The sequence below is a fragment of the Arachis ipaensis genome, chromosome B09 (assembly GCF_000816755.2).
Source record: "Arachis ipaensis cultivar K30076 chromosome B09, Araip1.1, whole genome shotgun sequence".
NCBI lineage: Eukaryota > Viridiplantae > Streptophyta > Magnoliopsida > Fabales > Fabaceae > Arachis > Arachis ipaensis.
In genome coordinates, this window is record NC_029793.2 from 20,394,877 (window position 1) to 20,418,283 (window position 23,407).

The 23,407-nt window shown below is 35.5% G+C and overlaps 1 protein-coding gene across 8 annotated transcripts; it reads right to left on the reverse strand.

Annotated features, from left to right (window-relative positions):
- LOC107617242 lies at positions 18,091-22,806 on the reverse strand. 8 transcript variants are annotated; one of them, XR_002354150.1, is made up of 7 exons: positions 22,208-22,806; positions 20,104-20,371; positions 19,624-19,976; positions 19,422-19,541; positions 19,007-19,131; positions 18,594-18,796; positions 18,091-18,387 (listed from the first exon to the last, which is right to left on the reverse strand). XR_002354150.1 is itself a non-coding variant. In XM_021111589.1 (6 exons), the coding sequence occupies exons 2-5, from the start codon at positions 19,843-19,845 to the stop codon at positions 18,688-18,690; spliced, it is 591 nt and encodes a 196-aa protein (XP_020967248.1). In that variant the 5' UTR covers positions 19,846-19,976; positions 20,104-21,039; the 3' UTR covers positions 18,091-18,381; positions 18,594-18,687. The 8 variants fall into 8 exon arrangements, 4 of the variants coding, with proteins under 4 accessions (XP_020967248.1, XP_020967247.1, XP_020967249.1 ...); XR_002354149.1 differs by having other exon boundaries at positions 20,104-20,391; XR_002354148.1 differs by lacking the exon at positions 22,208-22,806 and adding an exon at positions 19,224-19,301 and having other exon boundaries at positions 20,104-21,041.

The following is a 23,407-nucleotide window of genomic DNA, read 5'->3' on the forward strand; positions in this document are numbered from 1 at the left end:
TTATTAGAGCTATATATATATATATATATATATATATATCAATTATGTAAACCCTAGAAAATTAAATTTTATAGTTTAGGAAAATAGAAATATAAAAAATACGAATTTTGACACTAATTTTAAAGATTTTGGCCCAAAAATAGACCAATAGGTCGAACTGATTAAACTGAGCCCAAACCGGGCCCAAGGCCCACCCTATAAAACAAGCAACAAGCTTTTTTTTTTCTTCATTTCACTCTTGGGTACGCTGAAGAAGAGATAATCACATTTAAAAACCCTAACCCTAATTCACCGAAAAAAAAAACCCTAACCCTCCCTTCCAAAAATCCTATCGTCCAAAACTTTCAATTTGGAATTCCGATTGACGAGCCGTTTACTGCTACGTGTTCATCTCAAAATTCTCTTCAATTTCATCCGAACAAAGTGGTAAAAAATTGTATTTCTTGCTCAATTCTTCCCCTCAATTTCGTGAATTTTGAGTTGGATATTGAGAAATTGAATGATTTTGATGGTTTAGGTGATGAACTCTAGCAGCGAATAATCACTGGGTTTTGTCCAATTGATCCGTCGATAAGGTAAGGAACTCTTGAACTCCTGTGAATCATTGAATTAGTAAACCCTATGATGATTATAGTGATATTGTGTGAATTAGATTGTGTTCTTGTTGATTTGGAGTTTAATTGGGCAATTTGGAACGAAATCCGAGTGATTAAGCTTGTGAAATTGGTAATTGGGAGGCTTGGAGCTCGTGGAAGAGTGCATTTTTGAGGTGTTGCGAGCTTAGGGAGGAATCGGCCAAGGTATGGTTTTGGTTTCTTGTAGTTAATGTTTAATGTCACGTAAAAACTTATGCTAGAAGACCTTAAGATAGCAAAGAACTGAATGAATTATTAATGGATTGTGTAATGGCTTATGATGTGTGTATAAAAGATGAATGAATTTGTATGTCTTGGATTATGACTTTGATAAGTATAAAATAATGATGATTGTTGATGTGTTGAGGGTTGCTGGTGGATTTGTGAAATTGAATTGAATAGATTGGTTGAGAGATGTGTGATTCGATTTTATAAACGGTTTGCTATTGAAGTTGGTTAGTTTTTGGGAAAGATTTTATATTGAATTTGGTTTGATTTTGAAATAATTTGATATTCAAAATGATTTAAACGACTGAGAGGTATTTGGTTTGGTGGTTGGGACCCTTAAAGGGTGGTAGAAGTTTGAGTTTTAGAGGAGATGCTGCCGAAATCTCTATAAAAATTAAAGATTTGATCTGAAGTGTTATTTTAAAAAGAAAAGAGATTATTATGTGGCTTGTATATTTTGAGACTAATTGTTGACTCTCTGTCGCAAGATGTGACCGGGGACTTTAATTCCCAGGGTTCCCCCATATATATATATATAAATTGAGCTTGGAGTTTTTCTCATGGAATATTATATTATTGAGTTTGGAGTTTGACTCCAGGAATATTATTGATCTTGGAGTTTGACTCCATGAAATATTAATATTGAGCTTGGAGTTTGACTCCATGGATATTATTTTTGAGTTTGGAAATGCGTACATAGAGGGACTGTCCAATAGTTAGCTACCAGAACATGTTGGGTTGGCTATATAACCGACATATGTGACCCATCAGCTATAGGATAGGCATACATCATATGCATTTGTTTGTTTTTCTTGAGTGTGCATTGTTTTGGTTTGCTTAACTGCTTAACTCTGCTTATCTGCTACATGTTCTACTTGCTATAATTGTACCTCTATCTGTGTTTTTCTTACTTGAATTGTATGTGTATATTTTCTGAGAGACCCCTGTTGGCAGAGATGCAAGGGGGGTTGTTCCACTGGTGATTCGGAGGATTAAAAGAGACAGAAAGTGGAATGTTAGGTTAAAGTTAGATTCAGAACTTGAATATCTTAGATAACTTACTTAATTTATGGTTTACTTGGATATTGAAGCTGAAATATGAGTGTCAGAGTTCTAGGAATGCTTCTGTCTTTTCTGGGACCTTTTTAATTAACTATGCGGGCACTTTTACTATACTGAGAACTCCCGGTTCTCATTTCATACTAAGGGTATTTGCGGTGCGGTTTGGTTCGATTTTTTTTTATCAAAAAGCCATCTGATCCAATCGTTTAATTTAACTGCGGTTCGATTTGGTTCGATTTTTTAATCAAAACCATCCGAAATAAACCAAACCAATTGAAATTACTTTGGTTTGGTTCGGTTTGTTCAATTTTTTCAATCAATTCAAAGAAAAACATGTCATGCCATTTCACATAGTCATAACGTTGAAATCATAGAACACAAATACGCAATAACTAACAAAGGTCTTGATGCAATGTTTCACAGTTATAGATCAAATAACTACATATTCTACTGTTTAAAGTGACTAATGTGTTAACAATTCAGCAAATCACAAATGCATATAAGAAAATGAATTCCTTATTTATTAAAAGACCATATATATATATATATACCCAGGCACAACAGGGTTCTCTGGATTCTTTGAGGTCCATAATCCAACTCACTTTGCTCTTGCTTGTTTTTCCCACTAGAATAAGAGCAATATAAAGTTTAGATATATAGCTTTGGGACAAAGAAATGAAGGAAACCAGAAAAAGTAGTATATCACTTACTATTTCTAGTTCTGGTCTTTTGTCATAAGCTTAGTAGTGCCATGCCAAACCCTTCTTCTCAAAATCAATCCTATATTATATAGAGCTAAATTGAACTAACATGTATTTCGTTATTATTTAATTGTATCTAGATACATTGATTCAAGAATGTTCCAATAACAAGTAAAACAATAAAACAAACAAAATAATATATTTCCCTAAACAATGAAAAACTCCTTAAACAGTGAACATTGAACCAGCAATAAAACAACAACCAGCATCCAACAACAATGAAATTAATGAATCAATAACAAGTAAAACAATAAAACAAACAAAACAATAAATTTTCCTAAACAATGAAAAACTCCCAAAACAGTGAACACTGAACCAGCAATAAAACAACAACTAGCATCTAGCAACAATGAAATCAATGAATCAATAACAAGTAAAATAATAAAACAATAAATTTTCCTACACTGAACCAGCAATAAAACAACAACCAGCAACAATGAATCAATGAATAATGATTATTGAACAGAAATTAGTCAAATTACTTAATTACATACTTGACTCAGAGGCTCGGGCTCCATATCACACTTGAATCAGAGGCTGGGTGGCTCGGTGGTCGGTGCTATGTTATGCTGTGTTGTGGGTGGCCAGAAACGCTGCTGTGAAGAAGGCTTCGACGCTGCTGGGCTGTGCTGTGCTGGGTGGCTCGGTGGGAACTGGGAAGAAGGCTTTAGTGCTGGGGGGGGTTTGGTTTTTTAGGGTTTTTAATATACCGGTTCGGTTCGGTTGGGGTTTTCATTGTCAGAACCAAAAAATGAACCGAACTGCAATAAAAACAGCAAAATATATTTTTTTTTGGTTTTTCTGTTTTCGCTTTGTTCGGTTGGTCGGTTTAGATCGGTCCGGATCAATTTTGAACACCCTATTCCATACATATTTCTGCTATTTTTCAGATGCAGGTTGAGAGGCACTTCGTTGAGCGTCTGGAGACCTTCCTTACAAGTGAAGAACTTTCTTTTGGGCTGTTATATTTTATTTTAGGGTATGTATATATGTATATAGAATCCCCGCATGTATATTTTGTATTTTGTCCCTCCTAGAGGTTGACTTGAAGAAATAGATGTTTATTCTGTAGTTTGAGTTTTATTTTGGGTTATATATATATATATATATATATATATATATATATATATATATAATTATATACTTTGGTCGGCCTTACCTTCGCAGGTCGAGTCTAGAGCTTAATATATGTATTTTGGAACTTTGATCTGTATATTATGTTTTTAGCCTTCTTTTGATCTTACCCATCCGTTTTACGATTATCTATGCGAGTGTGACACGATTTTCTATTTTCACTTTTTCTTAACTTCTTCTTCAAGGCTCCTAGTTATAAAATTCTTTCAACTATATTTATATACGTCTTTTCTTTTAAAGGTCGTAATACCTCGCCACCTCTGCTTTACGACTTAAGCATTAGGCTTTGTGTGGTAGGATATTACATTATGGTATCAGAGTAGTTCGTTCCTATAGAGCCTGAGGGATGGACTGACTATGCTTCTAGGCATACTCTGGGTGTATGTATATACTAATTAGGATATCTAATTGATATGTGTGGTATTTGAGACTTTAAAGCACTAGATTTGAGATATTTAGATTGATCACCTTAATATCATTTATTTGGTGTGAACAGGAACCAAATGATGACTCGTGGGCGCGGTCATGGTCGAGTACAGAAAGGTAATGAAGTAACTGTAATGGTAGGTAGTCTGACTAAGTTTGTAACTACGATGACGAACGTGGCTGTTGCCGTTAATGCTGCTGGTATTGCGACCAACCGAGTAGTGGATAGGATGAGACAAAAAGCTGGAGATGGAAATGAAGGTAATAATGGACATGATGGGGGAGATAATATTCCAAGTGCAGTGATACCAATGGAGATAGTGAGTTTTACAGAGTTAGTTAACATGGGTTAAGTAATGAAGAATGCTCGAGAAGGACTGTGGTGACAAGGAGGGCCGCCAGAAATTCTACAAAAGGGAGAAAGAGAAGAAGATTACACCAAGGATTTATATTTTTAAAAGAGATAGTTATGTTGCTTCACGTCCTCAATGCTAGAACAATGACCGAAGGAATGACAACTATCGGGAGCATGGTGCAGAAGAGCATACTGGTACTCAGTTAGATGATTTGACTTGCTTGAGATGCGAAAGGTATCATCCGGACAGACCATGCAGGATCGAGCTAGGTGTATGTTATAAGTGCGGGGAACTAGGACATATGTCTTGGAATTGTCCATATAGGAAAGGCCGGGATGCAGCCAGATCTGATTCTCAGACCCGAGGTAATTGTGAATTAGTAGCTGAATTTTCAACCGTCTTGCATAATAATGGTATGTAGCATTCATTTGTAACACATGATTAAGTTGTGTGAACCATGATTCCCAAATGAACGATCGACTTATGATTTCCAGTTATTGAGACAAAGCGATATTTGGTGAATATAGAGGAGTGGCTAGGTTCTTGAAGGATAATAATTAGAGTGACATAGCGAAAGCAGGTTGAACTATTTTGAGCGTTCAGTTTGAGTTACATCTAAGGGATCAAGAGTGCTGATAATTACGCAAAATTGTTATTCGAATTCAGTAATGGTGAAATGTAGTGAAGAGCAATGACAAGGGTTTATCTTTTAATTGCTAATTGGTCAGGTGGCGAGCAAGGTTTTGATCGAATCCCAAATACGAGAGAGTTTCTTGAAGTGTTCCCTGAGGATGCACCAGAATTTCTACCGCAAGAAGAGGTGGAACTTGTAAGAAACTTAGTGCCAAGAGCTGGACTAGTTTTGATTGCATCGTATAAGTTAACACCGTTAGAATCGGCAGAACTTAGGATTTAGTTGAAGGAGGCTACTGGAAGAGAAATCTATTCGGCCAAGTATTTCCCTGTGGTGAGTACCGGTTATGTGTGCCAACAAATCTTCACGACTTGATCTAGTCTTTCTTTTGTAACCTGCATTGAAATTCTATCCCAGAGTTTTTCTTAAATGATTCGATCACCTTTCCAATTTTATTCCTTACGTGCTTGAATCTTGTCCCTTTTGAGATAAGTCTGAGCTTGTTTTGGAAAAATCAAATGATACTTGAGTCTTGGGAACTTGCTGAGAGTTGAGTGCTCTCTTTTGCAACCTTATATTCTTTAAAAATCAATTGAGACTTACTTGATTCATCATGCCTTGTTCTTTCAATCAAAGTTTTTAATTTGAATTTCTTTCTTGATATGCACCTTAATTCTTCTTCTTATGCATTTCGTTATTCTTCTACCACTTTTGTGCGATCGCAATACAAGACATTCTCCTGATTTCTCATGAACATCGATGGTGCAGTTCGTTTTGTCTTTTGAGCATAGTGTTCTTTTGATAATCAACTCGTGCCTAGTTTAGCATCATGTACAATCCCTAGATATAACCATCAAGACATTAGTTCCTACAAGCAAGACTTCTAGACGCGAAAGATGAAGCATGTAAGTGCGCGACATCAAGAGGAGTTTTTGGAACTTTAATTCTTGCCGATCGTATTACCTGTGATTAAGTTGACGCACTAGGATGCCCCGTTTGTATGGATATCTGAATGCATAGTAATCTTTCGAACGTTGAGAGAAAAGATTAACCTCAGTACCAGTGTTCGTGATAACCGAACCTAATGAACTATTCAGAATTACTGCGATGCATCATCGAAGGGCTTAGGATGCGAGCGGATAAACATCATGATGTGGTGACGAATGCCTTAACAGAAAGACTCCGAGTATTATTTGGAGGACTATTAAGGGGAAGGAATCATTAAGTAAGGTTGTATTCTTAAGCTGGGTACTGAGGAAGTAGCTGGAAGTATCAGACTGAACCGATTGCAAATTTCAAAGAATTTCAAGGCTAGATTTCGTGTCGGAAGTTAAGGTCAAAACTATTGCCTGAAACTCACACGAGCGGATTTTCAAATTCACCCTGAAGTTATTAGGACGCATCATGTTCCAAAGAAGATATTTTGAGTAGTCAGAAATGAAGAATGATGTGGCGATGCATGTGACTGAGTGTTTGAGGCATTAGAAAGTGAATGTTGAGCACCAAAAGCTATTCGGAACGATGCGATCTCTGGGGGTTCCACAATAAAAATGGAAGGGTATTACTACAGAAATTGTAATGGATTTTCCAAGATTTAGGACGGGATTTGATGCCGATGAGTAATCATGTATCGAGTGACCAAGTCCACTTACTTTTTGCCTGTTGGAGCGAACTATTCCTTAAAGAAAATTGGCGAGGCTATACATCAAGAAGACAATAAGGTTGCACAAGTGTTAACCGCTTCTATGTTTGTGTTGACCCAGAAAAATCAAGCATCTTATGTCTTGAATTGGATAGCCGAAATAATAGAGAGGAGATTGAAGCGAATTCGAGTTAAGCATCTTACGTCCTGAATTGGATAGCCGAAACAACGGAGAGGAGATTTAAGCGAATTCGAGTTAAGATCCTAACTGTGTAAGGTCGACAGAAGAGTTATACGAATAAAAGAGAAGAAAACATAGATAATTTGAAGAAGGAAGTTATGTATTCTTAGAGATTACTTCAACAGACTGGAATCGATGGGCAATCAAGACAAAAGGGATGAAACTGAGGAGTATTGGGCCGTTTGAAGTACTAAGGTGGATTAGTGACCGGTGGCATATCAAATAATTTTACCGCCGTATCTTTTGAACCTGCACGATGCACTCCAGATTTCACAGCTTCGGTAGTATACTTTTGAGGTAAGCCATGTTTTAAAACATGAATTAGTTCAATTGAGGGAGAATTTGACGTTTCAAATAAATTCGGTTAGAATTGACGATACCTGTGTTAAGTAACTACACAGAAGAGTAGTGCCATTAGTAAAGGTTGCTTGGAGTCGAGCTGGAATTGACGAACCTGCCTGGGAACTTGAAATCCAAAATGAGAAGAGACTACCGGCACCTATTTTCAGGCAATTGAACCTGAATTTTGGGTACAAAATTCTTAATTAGGTGGGTAGGATGTAAATCCCGAAAAATTAATAAATAATTAGTCAATAAATTAATTATTATTCAAAGAAATTAGGAAATTAAATTTTATAGTTTAGGGAAGTAGAAATATTAAAAATACAAATTTTGATACTAATTTTAAAGATTTTGGCCCCAAAACGGGCCAATGGGTTGAACTAGTTAAACTGAGCCCAAATCGGGCCCAAGGCCCACCCTATAAAACAAGCAACAAGCTTTCTTTTCTTTATTTCACTCTTGGGTATGCTGAAGAAGAGAGAATCACGTTTAAAAACCCTAACCCTCCCTTCCAAAAATCCTATCGTCCAAAACTTTTAATCTTGAGCTCCGATTGACGAGCCGTTTGCTGCTATGTGTTCATCTCAAAATTCTCTTCAATTCTATCCGAAAAAAGTGGTAAAAAGATTGTATTTATTTCCCAGTTCTTCTCCTCCTCAATTTCATGAATTTTGAGTTTTATTATTGAGAAATTGAATGATTTTGATGGTTTAGGTGAACTCTAGCAGCGGATAATCACTATATTTTGTCCAATTAATTCGTGGGTAAGGTAAGAAACTATTGAACCCTTGTGAATCATTGAATTAGTGATATTGTGTGAATTAGATTGTGTTCTTTTTTATTTTGAGTTCAATTGTGCGGTTTGGAATGAAATCCGGGTGATTAAGCTTGCGGAATTGGTAATTGGGAGGTTTGGAGCTTGTGGAAGAGTGCATTTTTGAGGTTGATGGTAATTAGCGGCTAAGAGAAAGGGGGTTGAATCTTGGCCTCCTTTTAACTCGACTTGTAACTTTGCTTTCTTTTGAGTGAACACCAGAGATACTTAGATTTCGTCTCCTGACGCGGTAGGAGCCAAAACAGAGTTGCTTGTAAGAATTGCTATGGTGAGACGTGTCTGAGTAGATAAATCAGGAGACACTTTATTTTTGTCTCCTGTATTGCAGAGCCAGTAACAGAGAAGAGAGCAGAGAATGACACACAAATGTATCCTGGTTCGGCTACCTAATGCAATGTAGCCTATATCCAGTCTCCATCACAACAATGATAGAATTTTCACTATCTTTTTAACAGATTACAATCACCAATTATCCCTAGGATATATCTCAATCCTATCTGGGACAAGTCCAGATTCTAACCCAACTTGAACTTGACTAGGACTCACCCTAGCTTTCAACTGCAAAGTGCTAATCCAACTTGCAAGGAAATCCCCTCAGGATTATGACACAAAATAGAAATACTAACAAAAGATTTTTGAAATAACTTAGGCTTTTTCTCCAAGTCTACCTCTCTGCCTTTTTTCTCTCATTGACTTTTTCTTACAAACCTCACCATGTTTGTCTTTTTTCCAATGAAACTTAGACAGACTAAACTGAGAAAAAGAAATACAACATAAAAACCATAAAGGAGAAGAACAGGAACAGCTTGGGGAGCTATGGAAACCTAAATCAGCGGCGTGGTCAGAGGAGAGAGAGAGAGAACCGAGGCAATGACATGCAACCTTACCTTTCTCTTTCATCATTTTTCTTCAAGCTTCTTGAATTTGGGCCATTGATCTTTGCTTTGCCCCAATTTTGTTTTTTGGCCGTTGATGATCCACTTAGCACCTTTAACTTCACTATCTTTATAGTTTCTTGAACGGTGCTTGAGACTCAGAGGATTTCTTCATGATTTTTTGGTGAACCACAAATAAGGAAATCAGCTTTTTGTGACCCCCTGTCACATTGAGATCTTCCTTCGTTTGTAGCCCTTTTACTTTCTCTTCTTGCTTGAAAATAGAAGCTAGCTTATCATTCTTCTTTTTGTCCGAGCTCCAGATCTTTCCCTTTTTCTTTCTTTTCGGTGCAGAGTGTGATGTGATAAAAAAGAAAGAGAAGAGAGATAAGAGAGAGTTTTGGTTTAGTGAATTTGAAAGAGAATGAATTAAATGAATGGAAGTTCAAGTCCAAAAGTGTAAGTTTTGGTTATGGATCACCGAATTGGGCTTAGTTTGGATATTTGCCCAACTTGTTTTCTTTCATGGTTTAGCCGTTCACTCTTTGGATCAAGAATTGAATTGTTTTGATGAGGCTAACCTTGGTATCAGGCTCAATTTAGGCCAATTTATTTTTTTTCTTTCACATGGTTCAGCACTTGGCCTTTAGATCAAGATTTATAGTATAATATCTTTACTGAATTCATATTGGACCTTGTTTATGCTTCTTGAGCCAGGGTTATTTAATTATTTTTCTGCACACTTCAACAAACCCATCATACAAATAATTTAACTCAATTAAATTTTAATTCAATAATATTTAGTCATCATCTTAATCATAGTTTAGTTTACTAAACTCAACAGAGGTGTTTCGAGTTTAGGGAGGAATCAGTTAGGGTATGATTTTGGTTTCTCGTAGTTTATGTTTAATGTCATGTGAAAACTTAGGCTAGAAGATCTTAAGATAGGAATGAATTGAATGAATTATTGATGGATTGTGTATATGATTTATGATGTGTGTATAAAGGATGAATGAATTTGTATTTGTTAGATTATGACTTTGATGAGTATAAAATAATGATGATTGTTGATGTGTTGAGGGTTGGTGGTGGGTTTGTGAAATTGAATTGAATGGATTGGTTGAGAGATATGTGATTCGATTTTGTAAACAGTTTGCTATTGAAGTTGGTTGGTTTTTGGGAAATATTTTATATTGAAATTGATTTGATTTTGAAATAATTTGATATTGGAAATGATTTGAATGACTGAGAGGTGTTTGGTTTGGTGGTTGGACCCTTAAAGAGTAGCAGAAGTTTGAGTTTTAGAGGAGATGCTGCCGAAATTTCTATAAAAATTGAAGATTTGATCTGAAGTGTTATTTTAAAAGAAAAGAGATTATTATGTGGCTTGTATATTTTGAAACTAATTGTTGACCCTTTTTCGCAAGATATAACCGGACACTTTAACTTCCCGGGTTCCCCATGAGCATACATATATTGGGATTTTCCCTATGGAATATTATTTTATTGAGCTTGGAGTTTGACTGTATAGAATATTAATTTATTGAGCTTGTAGTTTGACTCCATGGAATATTATATTTGAGCTTGGAGTTTGACTCCATGGATATTAATTTTGATCTTGGAGATACGCACAAAGAGGGATTGTCCAATGGTTAGCTAACAGGACATGTCGAGTTGGCTATATAATCAACAGATGAGACTCATCAGCCATAGGACATGCATATATCATATGCATTTGTTTGTTTTGCTTGAGTGTGCATTGTTTTGGTTTGGTTAACTGCTTAACTCTGCTTATCTGCTACTTGTTCTACTTGCTGTAATTGCACCTCTATCTGTATTTTTTTTTTGCTTGAATTGTATGCGTGCATGTTTTCTGAGAGACCCCTCTTGGCGGAAGTGTAAGGGAGGGGGGTTGTTTCACTGGTGATTCAAAGGATTGGAGGAGACAAAAAGTGGAGTATTAGGTTAAAGTTAGATTCAAAACTTGATTACCTTAGATAACTTACTTAATTTCTGGTTTAGTTGGATATTTAAGCTGAAATTTGAGTATCAGAATTCTAGGAATGCCTCTGGTTTTCTCAGGACGTTTTTTATTAACTATGCTGGCACATTTACCAAGCTGAGAACCCCTGATTCTCATTCCATACATATTGTGGCTATTTTTCAGATATAGGTCGAGAGGCACCTCGTTGAGCGTCTGGAGTCCCTCCTTATAAGTGAAGAACTGTCTTTTGCGCTGTTATATTTTATTTTAGGCTATGTATATATGTATATAGAATCTCCGCATGTATATTTTGTATTTTATCCCTCTTAGAGGTTGATGAGTTTAGAAAACTCTAAATTAATATTTGTGATGACTAAACATTATTAATGTAATTAATTACAAAAATATTAATTCATATATGTTGAGTGAGTTAATTTTGGCAATGCAGGTTCTATTTGGGCCGAAAAATATTGGCTAGCCCAATTTGATGAAATATATTCAGCATTGATATAAACAGTTATCACTATGGTTGAATTGATTTGGGCCGAAATGAAAGAAAGTTGGCAAGCCCAAACTTGTTACTTGTAGCTCAGCCTTGAAACACAATGACCAAATTGATTTGGCTGAAGCAAGTTGTTATCTTGGGCCAAAATTGAATTATTATTGCTACAAGCCCAAGTTAACTATGTTTTGCTATAAGCCCCAATGCATGATCCGAAAATATTTCATCAGGAAAGCAAATGTTATTATTCGCCTTATGCCTTCCAACGGATCTAAGCTTATTACCATGTGATGGATCCCAAATTCATTCAATTATCATTTATTGCATGGGAACAATGAGAGAGAAAAAGGGACATCTGATTTGATTGCAGCATCTAATGCTACACGCTACTCAACAAGGGAAGAATCATTTCAATTAATTTCATTCTCTTTCCTAATTCAATGATGTTCAAATTTCTTTCTTCTCTCTCATCACTTTCTTTCTCTTCTTCGGTCCTTACACAGCAAACTATGGAGACTTTGAGCTATCAAAAAGAAGGAAAGGCAAGCTACAAGACCATCTCAATGATGGCAAGAAAACATAAAAAATGTAGTGGCTGAGATTCTTATCACTTGTAGTATGATTCTGTGATAAGATCTTGGCTTCTTCATACCAAAAATGGTTGAAGGAAGATCTCGGCCAGTAAAGAGAAGATCTTGGAGGAAATGGCTTGTCACTACTTTTGAGTTCACTCATCACAGAAGGTAGCTAGGATGGCTACGTGAGGAAGGAAGCAAAAGTGGAGCAGAAGAAGTCATCATCATCATGAAGCATCAAGGACCAGAAATCCATCTTGGAGAGCAAGCCAAGGATGGAGAGCTCGGATTGATGAAGAGTGATGACCAAGGAAGGACTAGAGGTAATTGCATGTTGGTTATTGCATGGATTATCTCTTCTCTCTCTTTGGCCGAACCGGTTGTTACTTGGAGAAGAAGAAGTTGGCTAGGTTTTTTGGTTTCAACCTTGGAGGCATCTCCCTATAAGTAAGGGTGAACAGTCAGGGTTTGATTCAAGGAGAAAGTTTGAGAGTGCAAGGCACAGTGTTTTCAGAGATACCTGAGATAACAGTTTTCTCTTCTCCTTCAATGTATTATGTTTTGTAATTTTTCTGTTTAATTTTGTCATGTCTTGAGTCTCATGGAAAAAGGTAAACAGTGAGGTTTGTATAAAAAAGCCATAGAGCGAAAAAAGGCAGAGAGTGCAAAATTAAAAGAAAAAGCCATAAATGTCCTTAGAGTTCCTTTGTTCATCTATGTTGTGTTTCATGATTCTGTGAGAATCCCCTTGTTAGTTGGGTTAGCACTTTACAGTTTGTAATTAGGAAGATTATAGTGAAATTCCATCATGTTTGTGATAGAGACTGGATGTAGGCTGCATTGCACTTAGCAGCTGAACCAGGATATATCTGGGTGTAATTTTCTCTCTTCTCTACTCCATTTCTATTTCTACTGCACAGGAGCAAAAATCGAAAATATCTCGTGTCAAGTGACGAGACAAAAAGAAAAGTCTCGTAGCTGGGGACGAGACAAAAGAAAAAGTCTCGTGGCTAGTCACGAGATAAAAAGACAAGAAGTTTCCAAAATTGGTTTCAAAGGCCAGCAAGTCTTATCAAGCAAAAAGAGGGCTAAGATTCAACCCCCTTCTCTTAGCCACTGATAACCATCAGAGGTTGACTTGGAGAAACAGGTATTTATTCTGTAGTTTGAGTTTTATTTTGGGTTGTATAAATATATATAATCACATACTCTAGCCGGCCTTAGTTTCGCAGGTCGAGTCTGGAGTTTGATATCTATATTTTGGAACTCCGATCTGTATATTATGTTTTTAGCCTTCTTTTGATCTTACCTATCCGTTTTACGATTATCTATGCGAGTGTGGAACGATTTTCTATTTTCGTTTTTGCATAACTTCTTCTTCAAGGCTCCTAGTTATAAAATTTTTCCAACTATATTTATATACGTCTTTTTTTTAGAGGTCGTAATACTTCGCTACCTCTACTTTACGATTTAAGCATAAGGCTTTGTATGGTAGAGTGTTATAAATTAAATATCTAATAAATTAATTAGTTCATATAGAAGTATATTAATCTAAAATAACAAAAAGTTAATTTTCAATTGTTCCCCATTTAAGTAGACATTATCTATTCTTTACTCCACTGTGTTGGTTAAAAATTGCTACAAAAAAGATTATTTGATCAATGTATACTGGCATGCGGGTTGTACTTGGAGTAGCTACTTTGGTCTCTCTTGGTTATTTGGGGAATCAAACATGGTCCCTTAAGGTTATAAATCTTAAATATTATTTAACCCCTAAGCTATTTTTTTTTTTATTATTGTGTTATGCAAAACTTAAAAGGCAGTCACTGTTTAATGCCTGTTAGGACGTTATAGTAATCACAAAAAGAATCATAAAGAATATAAGAAGTATACTTTTAAATAATCCAAGTTTGACTTTTCACAATAATCATTTTAGAATTATTTTCACTTTCACACAATTATATGAGACAAAAATTTAAATCAAATAACCTCGGTTCTCTTCGTATGTAACTATAAGCATTGATTTATTGATTTTTTTAGAGTCAATTTATTTATGTATTTGTTTCTAATTTTTATACTAAATAAAATTTCACAAGGTAATTATTATTGTATATTAAGTTTAATAAAATAACTTTTTAACAAAAAACTAAAAAGCGCCACTTTACATTTCTAATGGCACCAACCTATGTGATATATGCATGGAACTAGATGAATTATTTCAAGCACCATTGATACAGTGAAATCCATGACTTTATTGTTAAAAATAATAAAAAGAAAAGTCCACGTTACCGTTGCCATTTGCCAACATGTGTGGCAGCTAAGCGACCACCACATTTTTTCCCTTTGAATCGTATTCCGAATTCCTACTACAATTATGAGCATAAAAAAGCATTATTCATATTCTTCCTAATGGAATTTTGCATCAATTTTCCTCACAAGTGGGTGGGACTAAAGCAGAAAATAAATTCTCCTTTTTTCTTCTAAGAAATTCCTAATAGATTCCAAGGTCAATATTATGATTCTTGAAGCCTTGCAATGCTGTAATATGCTGCTTACTTTGAATTTTATTTTTTCCAAAAAAGAACATGTTTCTTATATTGTCAAAGTACATACTTATACACTTGTATTTGTCAATTACGTACCGATGATCATAATTGTCTTGGAATAGTATTTTGGCTATCCAGAGACTTAGGAGAGTATTTTGCCCTTCCTTATGGAACTAAGTCGCACCTATATAAAATGTTTCCTTATTTTGACTTCCCTTGTCATTTTTCTCCAAAACAAAGAGCTACAAAACATTAACTACTTCCTATAATTAGTAATCTAACAGAACTAACAAATTGAGCTAACAAACTGAAAATTATAACTGCCTAAGCTAACTATCAAAATGACCAAAGTAACTGTTTTGAGATATTACTTAAAATCGGATCGGATTTAGGCCCAAATATGAGATACAATTAAATATCTAAGATTGAGGATTCTGACTCGTTTGTTGGAATGGTGGTTGTTCTGACATTCACGTCTAGTCATTTCTTGAGGATGATTTTAAATAATCATGAATGATTATTTTTTTACAAAGTGAAAAATTATCACATATTTTAATTGGTTATAATTTTGGTAGTGATAAATAATGTAGTGGAGGGAGTATTTAACTTGCTCACCGAATATAAATTATAGGGACTTGTATCTGAGTCGGTTCCATCCATTGAAAAAAGTCATACAAATTAAATTTGACACTAATAGGTCAACTTTGTGTGACCCAATCTTAAATTTAACTTGCCCGTTAATGAGAATATATATGGACTTACCCAAATATAAACAGTAACCAATTTATACAATGTGTACGCTACGAGTATGTATCAAGTAACAGACATCTTATAGGGGTGAGGATACTTCTTGCTTCAGGAGGGTTGGTAACCTCGTCACTTGATTAGATAGTGTGAGGAGATACAGGAACACTAAAGTCACTTCGTGTACAAGATGTATCTTTGATGCCAAAGCACAACAATTGCCTTATTTTAGTGTAGGTGAACTCTAATAGTCCTTATAATTTGGTGTTTAATTTTTATTTAATTTATTTTTTATGTTAAATTTTAAATATTTAATAATAATTTATTTTTATATTTTTAAAATTAAATAATAATTTTTAATAAATTAGACAAATATTTTTAGATACCATAATAACTACTTTTGATATATAAGTACTGTTGCTTTATTTATAATATAGAGATAGATGGTTGGGGCATTATAGTCTTTTCTTTCATATTTGTTTTGGTCCCGCGTGTATCAATTGGGTTATCTATTGCTCCTTATAAGTAAGATTTATTTATTTTTATTAAATAAATCATGACACATGAAGTAACTGTTTCGAGGTATTACTTAAAATCGGATCGGATTTAAGCCTAAACGCGAGGTACAAGTACTTTAGATTGAGGATTCTGACTTGTTCGTTAGAACGGTGGTTGTTCTGACATTCACGTCTAGTCATTCCTTGAGGATGATTTTAAATAATCATGATTAGGGGTTGAGGATACTTTTTGCTTTATGAGGGTTGGTAATCTCGTCACTTGATTAGATAGGGTGAAGGGATACAGGAACACTAAAATTACTTCGTGTACAAGATGTATCTTTGATGCCAAAGCACAACAATTGCCTTATTTTGGTGTAGGTAAGCTCTAATGGTGCTCTTAATTTGGTATTTAATTTTTATTTAATTTATTTTTATGTTAAATTTTAAATATTTAATAATTATTTATTTTCATATTTTTAAAATTAAATAATATTTTTTAATAATTTTTAGTAAATTAGACAAATACTTTTAGACACTATAATAATTATCTTTGGTGTATAGGTATTATTACTTTATTTACAACATAGAGATAGTTGTGGCATTATAGTCTTTTACTTTCATATTTGTTTTGGTCCCGCGTGTATCAATTGGGTTATCAAAAGATGAGATGTATTATATTGCTCCTTATGAGTAAGATTTATTTATTTTTAGGAAAAGTATAGGTTATCAATATAATATTTGCCAATTTATTACCAATAATAATTAATTATTATATTTTAATTACAATTAGCATTTAATTGACTTAAATTAAATAAAAATTTGAATAATAAGGATTCGTAACCGCCTAAAGGAGATTTGCGACGTGAATTAGGGAATGTATCACACAGCCCTTCGTTTCTCTCATTTTTGGTGCCCTTCATCTCACCCAACTCCAGTAAGGTCTCCTTCCTTGATTTTCTCCCGTCACTGGAGATTCACATTCACCGTTCGACGCTGACCGCCCCTCTCCCTCAAGCCGATTTCGTGCCACCGCAATTTTCGTAAAAGAGAAAGGCACCGTTATCGCAACCCACCCTATCATAGGTGTCATCATTGTCGTAGATGTACACTGAGCCATAGCGCTCCACCTCCGTTCAGCCATAGCCTTCCAACTCCATAGGAGCAAGGTGAACAGCCCTCACATACCACCGGCAACGTGAACAACCACTCTCATTGACAAATAGCATTTGAAATCCGTAGGAGAAAGATGTATGTGTCTCCGTTGAAGGCGAGTGGACCACATTACGTCGATGGATCCATCAATTTGTGAAGAAGTATCGTACGACACTTCATATGATGTAAGTGATCATTCTAATTCCACTGACGTCAATGTCCTGTCTCTGAGTGAAGATGACACTCAACGTGTGGATAAGGTAAATTGTGTGTTAGTGGTATATCTGGTTATGTTTATTTTCAACTTGTTTCTTATTTTATTGTTGAGTTATTAACAGTGATACTTTTTGTTGGTAGGATTGTAATTTTGTTTGTTTAATTAGAATTGGTGTTGATATTACTTCTTTCTTTTATGCTAGAATGATGCTAAATTTTCTACATTTGATGTGTTTTTTTATTCTTTTTCTTCACCATGTTGACTTGATATTTGCAACTTTGATTAAATTTTGTTTTGTAGATATGAACATGGATGGTGTTGTTTTATACCAGTTTAGTTTTGGTTGTTTTCGTCCCCGAAGTAACGGATGAATGGGTCGGGTGGGGGACGGTGTGGGAGTTTTGAAGAGCTGCATCATCCCAAGTGAGAATGAGGGACGCTGTGGACTGGGTATGCGGTAGGAAGAACCTTTTGGAATAATTGTTCGGATCAGATCGATGCTAATGGGGCTCGAGCCGTAATGCCGTTCGATATCTGCCCATAGATTTTCGCTATCCAGATCCTGCTGAGATAAGATGTCAAGATGCCTGTTTCAAAAATAACTATGGGAGATGGTCAAACTTTATAAATTTTAAGGAGGCGATAACAAAAACCTTGCATATTATTACCGAAAATAAAGTTATTTGGTATTCACTTGCCTGTCAAAAAATTCAGTAGAATATTCCTCAACTCCTGAATACTCAACCAATGCTGTTGATGGAGTTTTCGGTTCAGGATCATCCATCTCGGTTGGTTGATTTGTTGTTTCTGGCAGGTTGGTTGTGACGGTTTCTCCTTCTGTTCTGTGATGCTGAGGTATTTTTCTTTGTTGAGTTTTGATGTGGAGTCTATTGCCAATAGGTTGGTCATCATCGTCATCCTCTTCGGATGCTACTGAATGAGCATTTGTGCGCATTGACGCGCTACTAACTCCCCCCTCATGTCGGATCCCTGAAACTGCAACATCAAACTAGTGGTACACAAAAACTTCAAAGTGCTTTCACATCACACAATGAACGCAAGATAAACTAATACAACATATCATATAGGTTTTTTAAAACATAGTATCACCAGTAACTTGTTTAAACATAGGTTAACATTGCTCGTGTTCTAACTTGGAAACATGCAACTTACAAATTCTTAAAACGCAACATTTTACTCACTTTTGGGTTCTCTGTTTTGTTTGTCTCACCAGTCGTGCTAGTCCCCCTTCTGTCATACGAGGTTGAGGTGTCCTTGTCCAATCTTATTTTTGGCTCAGTCTCTTTGCAATGGGCTCGTCATCATTGTCGTCACCATCCGATGCAACTGCATGTGCATCCGTGTGCATTGATCCGTTTCTAACACCCTCTCTACGATCAGATACCTGAAATCACAACACCAAACTATTCATTCCCAACAATCACATAGTACCTTCAAATCACACTAACAACACAACTTAAATTATACAACATCTCTTTAAGGAATATTAAACATGGTATTAGCAGCAAAAGGTTAAACATAAACTGTACTGTTTTCTCGATCTATGTTTAAAACATGTAAATAAAAGATTCATTAAATGGTAATCTTAACTCACTTTTGTGCACCCACAGGCCTTATTGTGTGGTCCACGTCTTCTCTTTCAGGACTTGTGTCTATTGTGTCCTCTCTTGCCGCACCTTCCATGACCCTACCATCGTTCCCGCCAGGGTCGCTGCAATCCTGTTTAGGTTATTAACTGGTCAAAAGACACATACAGTTAAAGACACATCTAGCCCGAACACATCAAAATATGGCTATAACAGAAGACACACCTGTTACCGAAAATTTAGAGTAATTAACAATTCAATGCACAACCATAAATGTCAGGACTTCAAAAAAGCCACGTGCAGCTAATTACAATAGAAAACGAACTTCGAATTATAAATAGATCATAAAAACACATGAACAAGTCTTGGGAAAACAAAAAAGGTTCTGCGTGATATAAGAAACAATACTGCGTCAATGAACACCTCGGGTTGAACAGTTGCTGCCATAGCGCTAAGCTCCTCAGTTGTCCATGCAGAAAGCCGCGGCTCACGTTCTTGACAATTCTCGAGTTCACCATGCTTTAGCTTTTGGAAGTACAACACCTGGACATATTGCAGACACAACTTAGTTTTTGGGATGCAAGGGTTAGTCAGATTACATTGCATTTTGAATTCAAAAGGTTACCAGCAAGGCGAACATGCAACTCTCACAAGACTTGTTCTTTTTACGTTGGTACTTCCTAATTGGCAGTTCTAACGATTTGAAAATATGCAACGGCCAATGGTATCTCCTCGGATCAGATACATTAAGTATTGTATCGATATGCCATGGCAAGATGACGTGTTGCACGGTCAGACACAGAAACATCTTCAGCACGAGCAGGATGAAATGCTTCCTGAACTCCATCCTGTCATCTTCAGTATCTATAGCACACTGGTTGAAAAAATGCCTCAGCTGAATAGTTTTTAACCGGTGAAATCTTCTTTTTACTGAGACATGGGCAGCATTCCCGCCATCGAACAGTGGGAAGTCGTCAGCTGCAATATGGATGTGTATAAAATAGTGTAAAATGATCAGCGAAATAGGTAGAATAAAGAAAAATCCACGGAGACTGAAACTATTTTAACCAATTGAATGCTGTGGAACAGATAAAGGTATACTAACCACCGGGCCGGATTCCGAAAACACGCTAGAACAGCTCGGGCCCAATGCGGATGATTCCTTGATCTACACTCAGGGTGCTCGTTTCAGTGTCGTAGGCCTTGGCCAACATCACCATTATGCCTTGTTTAACAGGCCACTTTGGGACTAGCTTCAGGAAACCAAAACCCATTGCTTCTATCTCATCTAACTTTGCTTGGGCCTGGTTTATTTTCAGATCTTTGAACAAATCCGCGATGTATCATGGTGAGCACCTTCTCTCTAATAATTTCTATCAACATAAAACAAGATCTTCAAAAACAAACAAAATGCTAAATTAGAATGAAACACAAGTTTCTGAATGATGTAATACTGGCTTTCCCATGTCTTGAAGGTGATTTCTTGCAACAGTCCAAAAATTATGTCCAGGTATGAAATTGTCTTTTATTCCCCAAACTCAACTAAGTCAGCAGTACAAGAGCATGATGAAATAAAGTTAAGCACTAGATATAAAATAAAATACAATTCAGCCACAAAAAACACCATGTTTCAGCTTTTGTTATTTTCGGGATTAACTAGGTCTCAAGTACAATGATAAGAAGACATAAAGTAATTCAAAAACCACCTATATTAGTCAAAGAATTACTGTAATGCTAAAGGCAGAAGTAATATATAGGCGTGCACATTAATATTACCAGAATTAGAATTACAACCATAGAAATTATGTTATTACAGTTTAGATAAAAGAGAACTACAATACAACACTTCACTAGATAATAGCAATTATACCACAATGTAAACATAATTAATAGAAAACATATATCCTGAGGATGAAATCTCAAGCGCTTATTGAAAAATAAGGAAATGTGTTTTTAAAGGTAATTTTTTTGAATAATTATTCAGTGAATTATTATTTGATGCATGAAGCATTCATTAATCAGAAGATTACTTTTATACTTCTTTTTTTCTCTTAATTTTTACTTTTAAAAAATTAAGACATTAAAAAGAAATTTATAAACTGAATTTATTGACATGCCAAGCTGCTCAAAAAAGCAAAAAGATTTAGTACTACGTACTGCTGTTGTGTATGTTCTAATAAAATTTAGCACAAGACACAATAACCTATGCAAATTTTTCAGACTTCAAACCCGTATTTATTATATCTAGATCTAGCTTATTGAAAAGAAATGCTAAATAATGGTAGAAAGTAAACTAAACAAATAAGTAACTGAGATATGCCTTTAGTTCAAGTTAAGTTGTAATTTTAAAAAGGGTTGTGAAATGGCTCAAACTGGATCATTCATCTATGTATATCTTTTTAGCTATTTACCCATCTAACAAATCATCACACTCCATCACTCTGAAGACACATCTGAGTTAAAGTTTCCTAGCTGCGACTAAATCTAATACTTTCCCTTTTTCCTTTTCCTTTCAACTCAGCAGAACAAAACATCACCCTTAATTTACAGTGCAATAACTACCAGAAATTGTCAAAACTCAATTACACTTTGTCCACAATCACATCATTTTCAACCCAGACATATAGACACATACGAGTGATGAAATAATAATTAAATTAAATATATTACTAAATTATTCAAAAGAATATTAAAACCAAAAGATGGGAAAAGGCAATAAAAAGGTTGAGAACGACAACAATATTATATAGGAGGGGGACCACAACTATGTATCTGTATGGTTATTGGTTTCACATTGATGTATCAGTGGTGGAATCATACGAAGAAAATTTAGTGGAGATTGTGGTGTTGATGTGAAAGCCAATTTATTTAACTTCTAAACCAAATCAAATTTCAGAGGCTTGCTCCAAACTACATAACACAGTCAAAATGTAGCAAAAAGACACCATCTCAACATAAGAGCTCTTAAATAATTCATAACAGCATAAGAATCATGATAACAACATTTTTGTCAAATAATTGATAACAACATAAGAAACCATCTTAGTGCAGGGAATCATGTCAACAAAAAAGCTCTTAATTCAGCATTTCTCATTTACTAAAACATATAACAGACTCAAAACCATGTTGAATCAATCTCAACCCCAATGTAATGCTCACAAATGAAACCCAGGACCAGCAATTAGTATAAATCTTGAAGACCCACTTACCTCTTACTGCTGTGTCGGTGCCGGATGGAAGACACGCTGCGAGGCGGGCTCGTACGCGAGATAGGTAGTGGCGCTGGGTGGGGGATGCAGAGGCCAAACAGTTGCGGGGTTGATAGTGACTCCATGAGGCCGGAAGAGTTCAGCCGCGGCGTGTTCAGGCGGAGCTAGGATGCTGCGTCGGGTTGAAGGCCGGACGACTGGATGTGTCTTCAAAGCACTTCCGACGGCGACATGTAGCAGCGACGGCGACGCTTCGGCGACTGTGGGAATGTACTTGTGAGTGGCGCTGTCTGGTGTTCCGGCGGTGTTGACTCCCGTTAATGGCGGCGACCGGCGAAGACAGCAAGGCGGATGGTTATGCGGCGCTGAAAGTGGAGATGGGGGTGGGGGAGTGTTTCAACGGTAAGAACATGTGGGTAAAGGATAAATTAGGGTTAGAGTAGTAAACTAGTGACATTAGAGGGGATGTGACTTTTTGAATTAAATAGACTTTGGGATCTAGCCCAATAAAAGTTGACAGAATTTGACAGAATTTCTGTTAGTAAAGTAGCGGAATTGTTTTTTTTTATTAAATTGATGATGACACATGACAATTATTTTAAGACATGTCGTCAATTAATTAAAAAAAAATCAAAATTTTATTCATTTTTATTTAACTGGAATTAAACCATTTTTTATGCTCAAATATATGAAGACCTCACCCGAAACACCGATTTAGCTAATGGCCTTTTATTTAACTTGTATTTGAAAATGATAAATTATGAATATATATATTTTAATAATCAATTATTTGTATAATCATCCCTTTTAACATAAAAATGCTCTTTTTGATATTAACATGTGATATTTCACAGGTATAATTACTAGGTTTTTTTTAACTTTGTGAAGATATTTTATAGTGTATTTACTCTTATTGTCTTGCATCAATTTTATCGAAGTTAAAGTTAATGATTAATTACACTAGTCTAGCTAGAGAATAGAGATTATCCTTTTCAATTGATGTGTGGTTCTAAACCCTTAACAAAGTTTCTCTATAAGCGGAATTAAATATTTGAGAGAGAAGACTACTAGTTGGCGGAAATTGATGAGGGGGAAAGAGACTCGTGTTACATTATTGAAGAGGCAAAACCTACAAAGGTTGGTAACTTTGATCTTCATCATGTGCTTCAAATTGTTGCTTTTACACTTTAACCTTATATG